General features: G+C 45.3%; 1 protein-coding gene across 1 annotated transcript; it reads left to right on the top strand.

Moving 5' to 3' along the window:
* Positions 1-332: 332 nt before the first annotated feature.
* Positions 333-4,052, top strand: LOC146184573 (uncharacterized). The gene is made up of 4 exons (XM_084608815.1): positions 333-472; positions 1,203-1,225; positions 1,676-1,717; positions 3,606-4,052. The coding sequence occupies exons 1-4, from the start codon at positions 433-435 to the stop codon at positions 3,822-3,824; spliced, it is 324 nt and encodes a 107-aa protein (XP_084464941.1). The 5' UTR covers positions 333-432; the 3' UTR covers positions 3,825-4,052.
* Positions 4,053-11,800: the final 7,748 nt, after the last annotated feature.

Raw genomic sequence — 11,800 nt, 5'->3', positions numbered from 1 at the left:
GCAACATCACGCTCTTTCCCGTCTCTGTTTCTCCTAATCGAGAAGGAACTGGTAGCGTTGAATGACCGAAGCGCGACCGCGTCGTGCAGCACGAGGCAACGCCTGCGGGGAAACCCCTGCCGGCTGGCGCGAAGCGGTCGAGGAAACCTAAGCCATCGCGACGTTGGCCGATGCTCTCGGAGATGCCCGCGGTGTTGCCCGGCCACGCGGCAATTTTCCCTTTCGTCCGGATGCTGCTCTCACGTAAATAACGGAACTGAGCCGAGCTTACATTAAACGTAGCTCGTGGGATGAAGAAATAAACGGAAGCTCGATCCGCCCATCCAGACGCACTCGGACGGACAGTGTATAAAGGCTCGAGGCGAGTTCGTCAGGCACCCCGCTCGACCGTTGATCCTCTAGCTGAATTGTTTCGGTGCATAACAGGCGGCCATGTTTCGTGTGCTTTTTGCTATTCTTCTGCTGAGCATCGGTGAGACATTTTGCATGAGCTTTTCATATTTGTATTATCTAGCGCGAGGAAAATAAGGGCACTTTTATTGTGCTCACATTTCAAGGTCACAATGGCCAGCAGGATATCGGAATAACCGACTGTCTATGATCTCGTATGCTCTAAGGCTTTAGCCAAGAAGTACGATACTATTTAAATGAGTATTTTTCTGAACGCATTTACACGGGAAGGTGGTCACAAAAAGCCTGGAAATATTTTCATCCACGTCTTCTCGTCCTCAAACAGATGTCTATTTTCTTTTTGTTTCTATTGCGATTATAAGGGTTCTCAGTATTATAAATAGACGAAAATATTTAAACATGAAAATGGATGACCTCGTAACCTTTCCTGCAAGGCCGTTCATTTTTCCATTGCTAAAAGAAATGAAAAGAGTGTATGACTTCAGCCTCAAACTCTCCTCATATCCTCTTGCTGCGAAGTCTGACATCGAAATGGTGTATTCATTGACGACCCTGTGGGCAGTATTGTTCGTTTTCTGTCAGCTTGTGTGAGGATGGGGACAAAAGCTTCCTCGTGTGTTTTCGGCACTCGTGTGCCGAAAACGCACACGGGTGCGCAAAAATTCGTTTTGAAGTGAAAAATAAATTAGAAGTACTGATGTTTTCTTCGTTGGTAAAGCTTTCAAACTAATGTGCATGGTGCCAAAAAGCTTTTAACTGACTTTTGTTTATTTTCTTGTTTCTTTTTCAAGCCGTCTCAGCGGTGACCGGGCAGGTAAGTTTGTACATTGATTTTTGCAAATTGTTTCAGTGTTCATCGCCGATCAACGCTGCTACTTAATGCTACTTTTCAACGTAGGCGTTAATACAGTTTCCATTATGGTGTTAGACCTGAGATCTATGCTAGCACAGAGACGAAATAGTAAACTCTGCCATTGATTTCGTGTGACCCATGATGATTTGCATAAAGGTATATTCAAATCAAAATAACGTTTCTCTCTTGCTTCCTGCCTTCTTTACTGTCCTTCCTTAACTTTGTTCATTACGTTCTTTCTTTAATTCTATTTATCTTCCTTTCTGCTCCAGTTTATCAGGGGGGGGGGGGGGGAGATAAAAAAGCTGAAAAATGTATTTCCGCATAAGGGTTCAGGAGCATCATAAGAGCAGTTAGTAACCGCTAGCTCAAGAATCTGATACCTAACAATGCATTTGTTGTTGCATGCAGAGGCGACGCCCGAACTTTGATTTCAAGCCAGACCCTCCTCGTGTAAGTGGTTTTGAGACATTTGTGCACTCATCCGTGGGATGGAATATTTCTAAAAGAACAGAAATTTGCAGGCAGATATGCGCTACCACACTCCGTGTAACCTGCCGTAAAATCATGTGTCATACGTTTATAAAGTATATTTATTTTTGTATGATATCGAACTCTCGATTTACCAGCAACCTAAAAGAATACTTTCCCTCAGCATCATCTCTAGGGTCTTTATATCAAGCTTAATGTATTCTGCAAATCAATCATAAAAAAAAAACTGCTGTAATGTTGCATTCATTAAGACTAGCGGGTATTACTGCCCGGCTGCTGCCTGTAAATTACAGGTCTTTTAACGGTATATTTTATCACATTGCAGTGATGTTCCACTTTTTAGGAATATTTCCTTATTTTAAACAATATTTTAGGTCTAATTTATTGGAAGGAGTATCCTGTTTAACAGCAATGCTTTTAAAAGCAAAACATATTATCTCCGATGGCAACGTTCCGCCACTGAAGCGCATGGGCAAACTCTTTTGTGCAAATGCATTGCATAATATCACTTAGAGGACTTTTTTCTTTTTCACGACTCAGAATTCTCTCTGGAGAAGTATTTCTAAAATTGTCGCCATTACAAGCGCATTTGATGCAGCATACGAGCGCCTAACTGAAATGCCCAACGCATATAAAACAGCAGAAAGTTTGCCCAGCGAAGCCTTACATCCACTCTAAGAAAAGAACTATCTGCTTGTCCAGAAGATTCTCGTCGACAAAGCATCTAGTTGTCAGATTTTATTCAGCTCCACGTTTGCCTTGCCGAACTTAAATATAACATCCTTCCACGGCGCTCACAAAGAAGAATACACACATAGGCATGGACAGGGCCGGTGCTTAACTCCAACTGGTTATATTTCTTCGAAGCGAGTAAAAATATAGACTTTGAGCGCAGCTTAAAAAATGGGGGAAGTAAATGTTCTCAAACTACTCCACACTGCAGGCGAGCACGTGAATTTCACTTGAAGCCATTCCTGTCTAATTAAACTAAGTAGACGACTTTCGCCACTAAAAAGAGATTGCGAGGTGCCACTGATGCAGTCTCATCCCAGCCTTTTGATATGAGACGCTTCGAGCAACTCAAGGGCCGCAATTCATGGGATGGTATGTCGAGACGTGCCCATAAGCATGATAAGCCAATGTGAAAGGATATCGCGACCAGATCTGTTGCTGCACCTTACGTGCAAAAGGTGGCGCATAACTTGACGAAGGTCGTCAGAATAGTGTTCTTCACGTCCCCAAACATTTACTAACATGTGCGTACTAATGGCGGGACAAGAAAGTAGAAAACATTAGAATTGTAAGCAAGAGAAAGGATACTCTCACGCGATAGTTGCTCCAAGTGTCTTAAATCCAATTGCTGGGGTCTGATCAACCTGGATATCTTTTTAGGGCCTAAAGTCATCTAATTTGTTCGATTAGGCAGGTATAGCCTAAGTGATATTCATATGCTTGCCGGGAGTGTGGAGGTGTTCGAGGGCGTTTAGTTCGTTAATTTTTAAGCAGGTGCTTAAAGCCATCATTTTTACTCATTTCGACGACTCAGCGCCCGTCCTGTCCATTTATATCGGTGTATTCGATGTCTTTGTTAGCGCTGTGGAGCCTTTCCTTTTAGTTCAAACTCACCAACTAGCCCAGCAATTGGCTTTACTCAACAGCATCCTGAAATTCGCGTCCTTCCTAGTTTTGGCATCTATCATTTTCGGGCTGTCAGCATATCTGCTTTTCCGTTCGCGAACGGGGCTTTTGATGCTATATTTTCTTTTGAGGGGGTGTTGCTCATGTGTGCTGGTGCCGTCTGCACGCTGGCAATGCGTCTGACATTTGGATTTATTGCCTTCCATCGCAGCACCGTTTAAACGTGTTCGGATCAGCGTCCGGCAACAGCGGACGCAACTTCAATGCCAACGTGGGCATGCGCGGCGAGTACGACTTGCATCGATCGAAGAACGGTGGTAGGATCACCGGCTACGCCGAGGGCTCCCAGAGCTTCGGTCGCTTCAACGGTCACTCCTACCGCGGCAAGCCCCAGGGAGAGGTCGGCATCCGCGCCCACATACCCTTCTGAAGACGACACGCTAAAACTTCCTAAATCACAGCATGCTGGAAGCGAGAAATCAAACAAGGAAAACGCATGCAAGAGCTTGAAGTCTCGCGCTGACTGTTACATGTTCATTTTGGACGCACGTTTTGTCCACTGTTAAGTAAAAAAACATGAAAAGTCACGCCGGATCTCATTTTGCAGTCGTGGTTTATTATTCCGTAAGCAATGTCGACGAAGTTTTCAAAATACGCTTCTAGATTCATCCATTTGCTTGAGGTACAAGAAAACTGATATAAGGGGTATTCAAGTGACGTCATGGGTGCCATTTTGTGGTACAAAGCGCAGCTTCTGTAGTGCGAGCTGTGGCAGGCGATGGTAAAAAGATCAGGTATGACTGCAGAATTTGATCGTACTAATGCGACACAAAATGGTCGTCACTGTGACTATGCATATTCCCTGCACTGTAGAACATGTACTGTGCATATTGCCTATTCTCTATGCCGGTTGAAGCTAGGCTTAAGGTATAGGCGATTTCACAAAACCGACGCCACGCTACAGCTGCTGCAAGGGGCAGTCTAAGATGGGTAGGCGTGAGCAGAGCCACCTTGTTAGCAGATTCCTTCACAGGACAACTCAGACATTAGTATCCCCATTTCATGCACAAAAGCAGATTAGTAGCCCTGTTACATTGATCAGTAAAACCCAATGGTATACAAGGCCTGCTAAATTTCCCTGAGTGCCTTTCGTGGTACCAGTAAAGCTAGGGCTTGCTAACAGAAGGCTTGCTTGCACTGGAGCGTTTGCACGACAACAAAACGCTTTAGTTACTAAGCGCCGATAATTCTAAGCAAACGATGTTCTTGGAAAGCCTATTGGAGGTATCAGGAATTGTAGGTCCTATTTGTGAGTGAAAATCCCTGGAAACATGCGGCAAACGGGTGCATTTCGAGCAGCTTTACACGTCACCGTCTGTGTAATGACAAGGTTGCATACGGCATGCATGCTGCATAATATTTTTTTTTCGCGCGTAGAGGAGCTTTCTGTTTTTCAGTAATGCCTTACCAACTAGCCCCCCATCGCAATCTTATTAGGTTTGCACAAGGTTCTAAATCTAAATTAATTATTGAGGTAAAATTATAAATAAAATTTATAAGCAAAAAGGAAAAATGTAAGCTTAATCGATTACCTCACGCGGAAGTGAACTGCACCGCTTTCTCAAGTTGTCAATAGCTGGATCTAGCTTGCATGCATCATGAGGTCGAGTTTTTCATTCAGCTCTTGGGCAAGCGCCTTCATCACCGATGCCGTCAATTAGGAATATCTTCCAGAAGTGCGCCAATCGTGTAACGTTTCGCTTTTACAGCGGACGTTTTCAAACACACGAAAGCAACTTCTTATTGTCTCTTATTCTTTGACATCGTCGAGGTAAAACTGCTTCGTTCACACCTGGGTGTCGGTACCATCGACAACCGAATACTAGGTTATCGCGAATATTTAAAACAAGCATGATTCTGCCTATAGGCTGACTGTGCAGGAAGCCACCATACTGGACCAACTTAGGTGCCCCAACAGGTCGTGAAAATAACCACTATACAGATAGGTGACTGTGTTTTGCAATTCGTCACTGCAGTTCCGCCCTAAAGTAGCCCAAACAAAAGTTGTCCTCGTGTAGGGAAGAGCCGCTCAGACATTCATTAATAATGCACGTGTCGTTTAAGAGACGTGGCATACGATTTTTAAAGCTTTTATCATAGGCATAAATGACTTGCGTCTGCGGAATACGCTTACGGAAACAACGCATGTTATACCCGGATTAACAGTTCGACTTTCTGAACGCTTTATTTCCCCTGAAACTCTTCATTCAACGCAGCGGAGGCCCTGCACTGCAGGAAATCAACCGTCGGCGTCGCCGTTGTGAGCAAAGATTAAGAGCACTCTCCTGACAGTGGCAGATATGGTCAGACGGCCAGAGACTGACTGGTCATCGGGTTGTGTTGCGGCACGACACCACATGGCGTAGGCGAGTTGCAAGTAGCTGCCAACTATGGTAGCTCCTTTCAAATGAGAGGGTCCGGTGGGAATTGAACATTCCGGAACCCCTCCACCACGTGTTCAATGCGAGGCCGCTCAGAAACCTTTCCATGGGACTGTTAAAGCGGGTCCTCATGTCTATGTCGAGTGTTCTCGCATATAATACATGAGACATTTTACGAGTGTATGCTAATGAAATTAGTATGTGTGAGGTAATAGAGGCGCAAATTAAGGGATTTATGAGAAAACGAGTTACAAAGTGCGTGTACTGTCTTTGCCAAAAGTAGTCACGTTGCTCCGAAGCATGGCCTCCGAGATTAACCCCGCGCGCGTGTTTCTCTCCGGCCGTTCCAATCGGCGCGCTCCCCAGCCAAGTGTTGTAAGCTTGTCAGTTCCTCCAGGCGCCACCAGGCGGCAGTGCGCACCTAAGCGTCCAGTGAAACAACTGACCATATTATACTCGAATGTAATGATATCCATCGGACGTTGATGCAGGCGTAGTCACTGTTCCTGAAGCTCTGGGGTTTAGAGATGCCAGTGGCCGAGGGAATAAACCGGCGGTGGAAGCTAGCAAAAAACGACTGGAAGATTGGTGGCTTAAAAGCAGAGAAGTGACATAATGTTAGTAATGTAGAAACAAAAATTTTGATAAATTGAATGATGGTATAGTTAACCAATCGAAAACAATAATTAAAGGGACACTAAAGAGAGAAAGGAAGTGAGTTTGCATCGATAGAATGCCAGTTCCTGATTACAAAAAGACCACTCTTACTGAAAACAGAGCTGTTATAAGGTAGTAAAGAAGAATAACAGAAATACAGGTATCGCCACCACAGCCAAACGGCCGAGGCTCGCAACTGCAAATCACGTGACGCGCTAGGGATCCCGGAGGCTGACAGATGCGAATTACGTTGTATGTTTGAATGCGGTAGTACGTTTTTTCTCAAACATGATAATACGCTTTTATCATACGTAAACGACGGCGAAAAGACAACGTAAACGTTGCAAGGCAAATACAAAAATATACTTGGAGGCGCCACAGGCGCCCACTTCAGTTTTGGTTTCGGCTCAGGCATTTCGTGCGCACTCGGATAGTTTGTTTGAACCTGCAGCGCCTGAATTACGAGCTTGGAGCAGCAGATGCGCCTTGATGGTTCCCATTTGAGCGTTCGGAGGCGCGAGCAAGCGAAATCCGCTACCGCCGACACACTCCTTCGTTCACACTTCTGCGCCAACATATCGCCGCCGTTGCCGCTTCGACTGCGACCTGACCGCTTGACTGCAGCTACGTACGCCACGAAAAGCATACATATGCTAAGTACAGAAGGAAAAACGCATTATCATTCAATTGTTCACTAAATCATGGCACATCTGACCAACATATACTGCGTCAACAAGACCTTCAACGTGCTATTTGCAGGCGTCGTAAACAAAAGGGGCATACTTGCCGCTCATACCAAGGAGAGCGTCGATATATTGCGCTCGTCGCCCGGCGAAAAAAAGGGCCTCGGGTAAAAAGTAAAAACTTAAAATAACGAAGCACCAGAAATACATTACAGAAGATTAAAAAAAAAAATCGATTTGTAAAAAAAAAAGAAAAAGAAAAAACATGCAACAATAGATAGGACTCGAACTCGCTACTGCTTGATCCGTAACGTTCGGCGCTAACCGCTCGGCTACGCGATTTGTAAAAAAAAAAAAAAAGAAAAAGAAAAAACATGCAACAATAGATAGGACTCGAACTCGCTACTGCTTGATCCGTAACGTTCGGCGCTAACCGCTCGGCTACGCCGCGCCACAGGAACCTTGGAAATATTTCTAGTTTTTATGTCATGACCCCATTTACAATAAAGTGTTTCTGCTGCCGGTCTAAAAACTACTTCTTGATCATCGGCGCATGCTGCCTGCTCTCACGTCTTGGAACTAATGTTCTGGATGCCTATGCGCACTATATTGTGCACTGGATCCATTTTAACTTGTGGAATTTCGCAGCGCTGGCAAATGTAGTGGCGCCGGCACTTCGGTCATGTTCTGCTACAGGGGACGTAATTTTCGCTGAACACGGAGCTGTAGCACAAACCTTGAAGAAAAAAAGTGCGACGAAGCTTCAAAACTGACAAGCGCAGCAGCGAGGATACTATTTTGCTGGTAACTAAATCTTATTTGTACGTAAACATGTCAGGAAGCGTTGTGATGACCGAGGGCTCGGTTTGTTTATACACAGTGCAAGAAGGAGCGCAAAAGCTTGAGAAACATGTAAAGTATCGTGCATTACAAGCGCTCTATTTTTTTTTCTTCCTTTATGGGCCCATCGCTCGGTAAATTACTCTCTTCATCGTTTTATTTATTTCGGCTGAGGCCGTCATTGCGAGTACGCTGTTGCCAAGTTGGCCCTTGAGGGATGCGACGCCGCGGGCCGCGCCGGCTCGCTAGCTATCACGGAGTCTCCGCTTACGTCATAGTGTGCGTCACTCAACTCCAACTACGTAGTTGGGGGCCACAGTTTGAATTCGACCGGCGGGAACAAGAAAAAACCTCAACTTCTTGTCGCAATATCTCAGCAATTATTCAATTTTTTGCTGCCGGATATGCGGCGACAGTGTCACCAAATGTAGTTTATTAGATTTTCATAACATCTTTGGCTGTCTTTAGTGTCCCTTTAAGATATAGGGAGAAAAATGAGCATGATAGCTACTGCTACCACCCGGTTTCAAAGGGGACGCTCCTATTTCGTCCATCCATCCATCGATGCATCGTCCAGTCCGCTCGCGGCGTATCTACGCTGGCGGTTGTCTCGATTTTTGGCGCGTGTACATTGCCGAAAATTTTGTTGCGAGCGTGTCACGTAGCCTTTCATTTTTAGCTGGTTTTCCATAAAAGACTGACCGCAAGGTGTGTCCGAAATGTGTCACAATTTAAGTGTTGTGTTTACTACCGAAGCGGAGTGTTGATGTTCTTGCTGCGTTCACATAATGCGTTCCGTTCTACTTAGAATTTCCGGATTGAGCACGTGTCGATAGTTTTCTTTGCTGGTGAAACAGTTACTCGTCAAGACTACCTGGTGTAGGTGGTAGCCTTCAGTGCCTAACGGTCACTCGTGAAGCTGGCAGTCAATCAACGTTATGAGCGCATGCTCGAGTGGCCAAAGGCATGCATGTTTCTCAGCTGCAAGGTCTTGTTGCAGTTAAATGAACTGATGAGACATTCGTTTTCCTCCCCATTTTTAATCCTAAGGCTTCTGCGCTTGCTTGCAAATATAACAAATTCCAGTGGAGCGTACATCGCTACATTCCATGTGTAGCGTACATGTCGCTAGCTTATGTTGCTTACTTCGAAAGGTGCTCTCTTCTAGCTTTGTGCACCAAGAAAGGACCACGCCACTGAAACAACGAAGATAATCATAGAAAAGTTGCTTAGGGCACAGCTTATCAACGCAGGAAAAATAGTAATTGACCAAGCAGCTTACCGGAAAAAAAAAAACTGCTGAGCAAGATAGGAGCTGCGTGTTTAGTCTTGCGAGTTTTATCTTTGCGGATGGGAAACTACGCAAGTAGTAATCATGTAGTGATTGAACTTTGTAAATAGCGAAATATTTGTGTGTACTTCTTGATTGTGCTTGCCAATATTGTATTTCTCTTTGTCCACCTCATGAGTTTTGTAAGTAAAGAAACATGTCTTTTTTAAATTGCTCACAGTGTATGCCTCGTAATTTTGTTCAGAAAATGGCTAGCATCATTACAACCGGCGGAGGTTTAGTGCCAAAAATGTTCTAAGTTTCGCGTATCATTGAAAGTTAATGAAAAATTGCTAACTAGTGTGGCAGGCGTGTATGATAGTGCCATTATTCTATAGTCTAATCATAATTCGTTTGAATTAACCAACACCCCGTCGGGGTGGTGCAGTGGTTACGGCGCGCGGCTACTGTTCCCAAGGACGCGGGATAGGATACCGGCCTCGGCGGCCGCTTTTCGATGGAGGCGAAAAGCAAGGTGCCCGTGTGCTGTGCGATGTCAGTGCACGTTAAAGAACCCCAGGTGGTCGAAATTTCCGGAGTCGTCCACTACGGCGTCTCTCATAGCCTGAGTCGCTTTGGGACGTTAAACCCCACAAACCAACCACAAACCAACCAATTAACCAACTTGCTCGGCTTGGCCCTCTGCGTGTATAGGCATAGGAGTAAAAATTAAAAATGAAAGCACTGCACCCAGTCTGTAGAATATGCAAACAAGTGAAAACAAGAAATAAGCTGAAACTCGCGTGATAATTGCGCACATTTATGCTATGGCGAGCCGCGTAGTTTACAAACGAGGTAATAGCTTCTCCTCACTTTCGATCGTATAAGCTGGTCCATTTTCATTTTTAACGGAATCACTTCCGAAAACCTCGCATATGCTCATATCACGGCAGAGGTGCCTGAACGTGCCACGATTACCCTTCACCTCTATCGAACTTGCGTGCTTACGATCTTCCAAGGCTGCTTTAAAACCGTGCGAGAAAAAAAAAATAGCTATCGTGACATATGCATCCAAGTCAGCAATAATCTTGTGGCTAGTGGCGGAACCATTTATAAAATTGCATTCATGCGATGGATGTTTATGTAAGCCGCCACACTCGTAAATACTGTGTTTAGCAAATGAATGAACTGGCAAATGCACGGCATGTATATACACACTAACACACACAAAAAAAAAAAAAACGCGGAACCGCAGCCGACAGCGCTAAAGCAGGCATTCATGCTTCGGGCAGGCATGCAGCTTCGGGCAGTCGCTGCCTAACTTTGCGCATGTGGGCCTTATATTATTAGTACTTTAACGATAGCGAAATTGTTGGCTGCCGTCTTGCCCGTGGCATTTTAAAGCTGGCAGCTCGACTGTGGTGCGAGCGCAAGCTGAGGAAACTCGTGTTTTATAGTTTTCGCGCCAAGCTGCGGCGAAACACTTGATGCATAGGTGGCGAGCGCCGTGGTGCGGCGAAAGACGCTGCCACGCCCCCTTTTCCAACTTACGCTCTCTCCGGTTGATTGGAAGGGCCGGAGAGAAACGTGCGCGCGGAGGTAACCTCGGAGGCCATGTCCGAAGACTGCCGGAACTGGCGTGCTGCCGTGTGACTGCATTCCGTTCGCTGGCCCATGCTCTTCAGCACCGACGGCGGAGGAGCTGACGTAACTTCGCACCCTCACTCTCGCTTTTTTGGATGGTAAAAACTGCACGCGTAGGTGGGCTGCGTTTTCACGTGTGCGAAGCCCAGTTGTGCTGACTAATGGCGCTGTTCGCTGTTATCGGTTACCGCGGAAAACAGAAAATCAGGTGATAACTTAATAAGCTCAGTGAGCTCTGGTTAATGCGTTTCTAGGACAAATGCGCTAGGTCTGCGAGACAGTGTTGCCCTGAAATAAACTGTTCCGCGATCTAGAAAGTGATCATGTGGGCCTAATGGCTGAGCGTGAGGAAGCTTTCATTGTAGTTTTTACTTAAACCAAAACTTACCCACAAGCAAATGGAAGATTATATTAGAATAAACCACTGCCCTTATTTATACAGAGCCTACCCAAGGCACTAACACACGCATCGCAAACCTAAAATAGAGATAAGTGGGCTTGAAAGGGTTCAAGAGCGTTTCCATATCTTTGCGCCAGAGGCACGGCGCGTAAAGTGACAGTACGCAAGGCATCTCGAAGAAATCGTACAGAGATTCCGAAGTGCGTTATCATTATTTACTTTGCAAGCGCACCAAAGACGTAGAAACGCGCTATTGAGCTGGTGGGTTTCAGCAGCGGATTACGAAACGCAAGCACGTATAATTATATAGCAAAAAACACGGCTTATATCTGCTTCAGAAGGGCAAATAGCCCCGTTGCTATACTGAGCGCCCTCACTCAGTATATACACAACTGTGTTCCGAAAATTGGAAGCGCAGCACACACATTATAAGCACCCAGTTTTTATCATCCAAAGAACGAGAGTAATAGT

Source organism: Amblyomma maculatum, chromosome 7, assembly GCF_055883805.1.
Source record: "Amblyomma maculatum isolate TAMU_Amacu chromosome 7, ASM5588380v1, whole genome shotgun sequence".
In the NCBI taxonomy this organism is placed as follows: domain Eukaryota; kingdom Metazoa; phylum Arthropoda; class Arachnida; order Ixodida; family Ixodidae; genus Amblyomma; species Amblyomma maculatum.
This window is presented reverse-complemented; position numbering and strand designations above follow the sequence as displayed.

Coding starts and splice junctions, on each gene's coding strand:
- LOC146184573 (XM_084608815.1), top strand. CDS start 433: ATGTTTCGTGTGCTTTTTGCTATTCTTCTGCTGAGCATCG. Junction 1,226..1,675: donor TCTCAGCGGTGACCGGGCAG/GTAAGTTTGTAC, acceptor TGTTGCATGCAG/AGGCGACGCCCGAACTTTGA. Junction 1,718..3,605: donor TCAAGCCAGACCCTCCTCGT/GTAAGTGGTTTT, acceptor CTTCCATCGCAG/CACCGTTTAAACGTGTTCGG.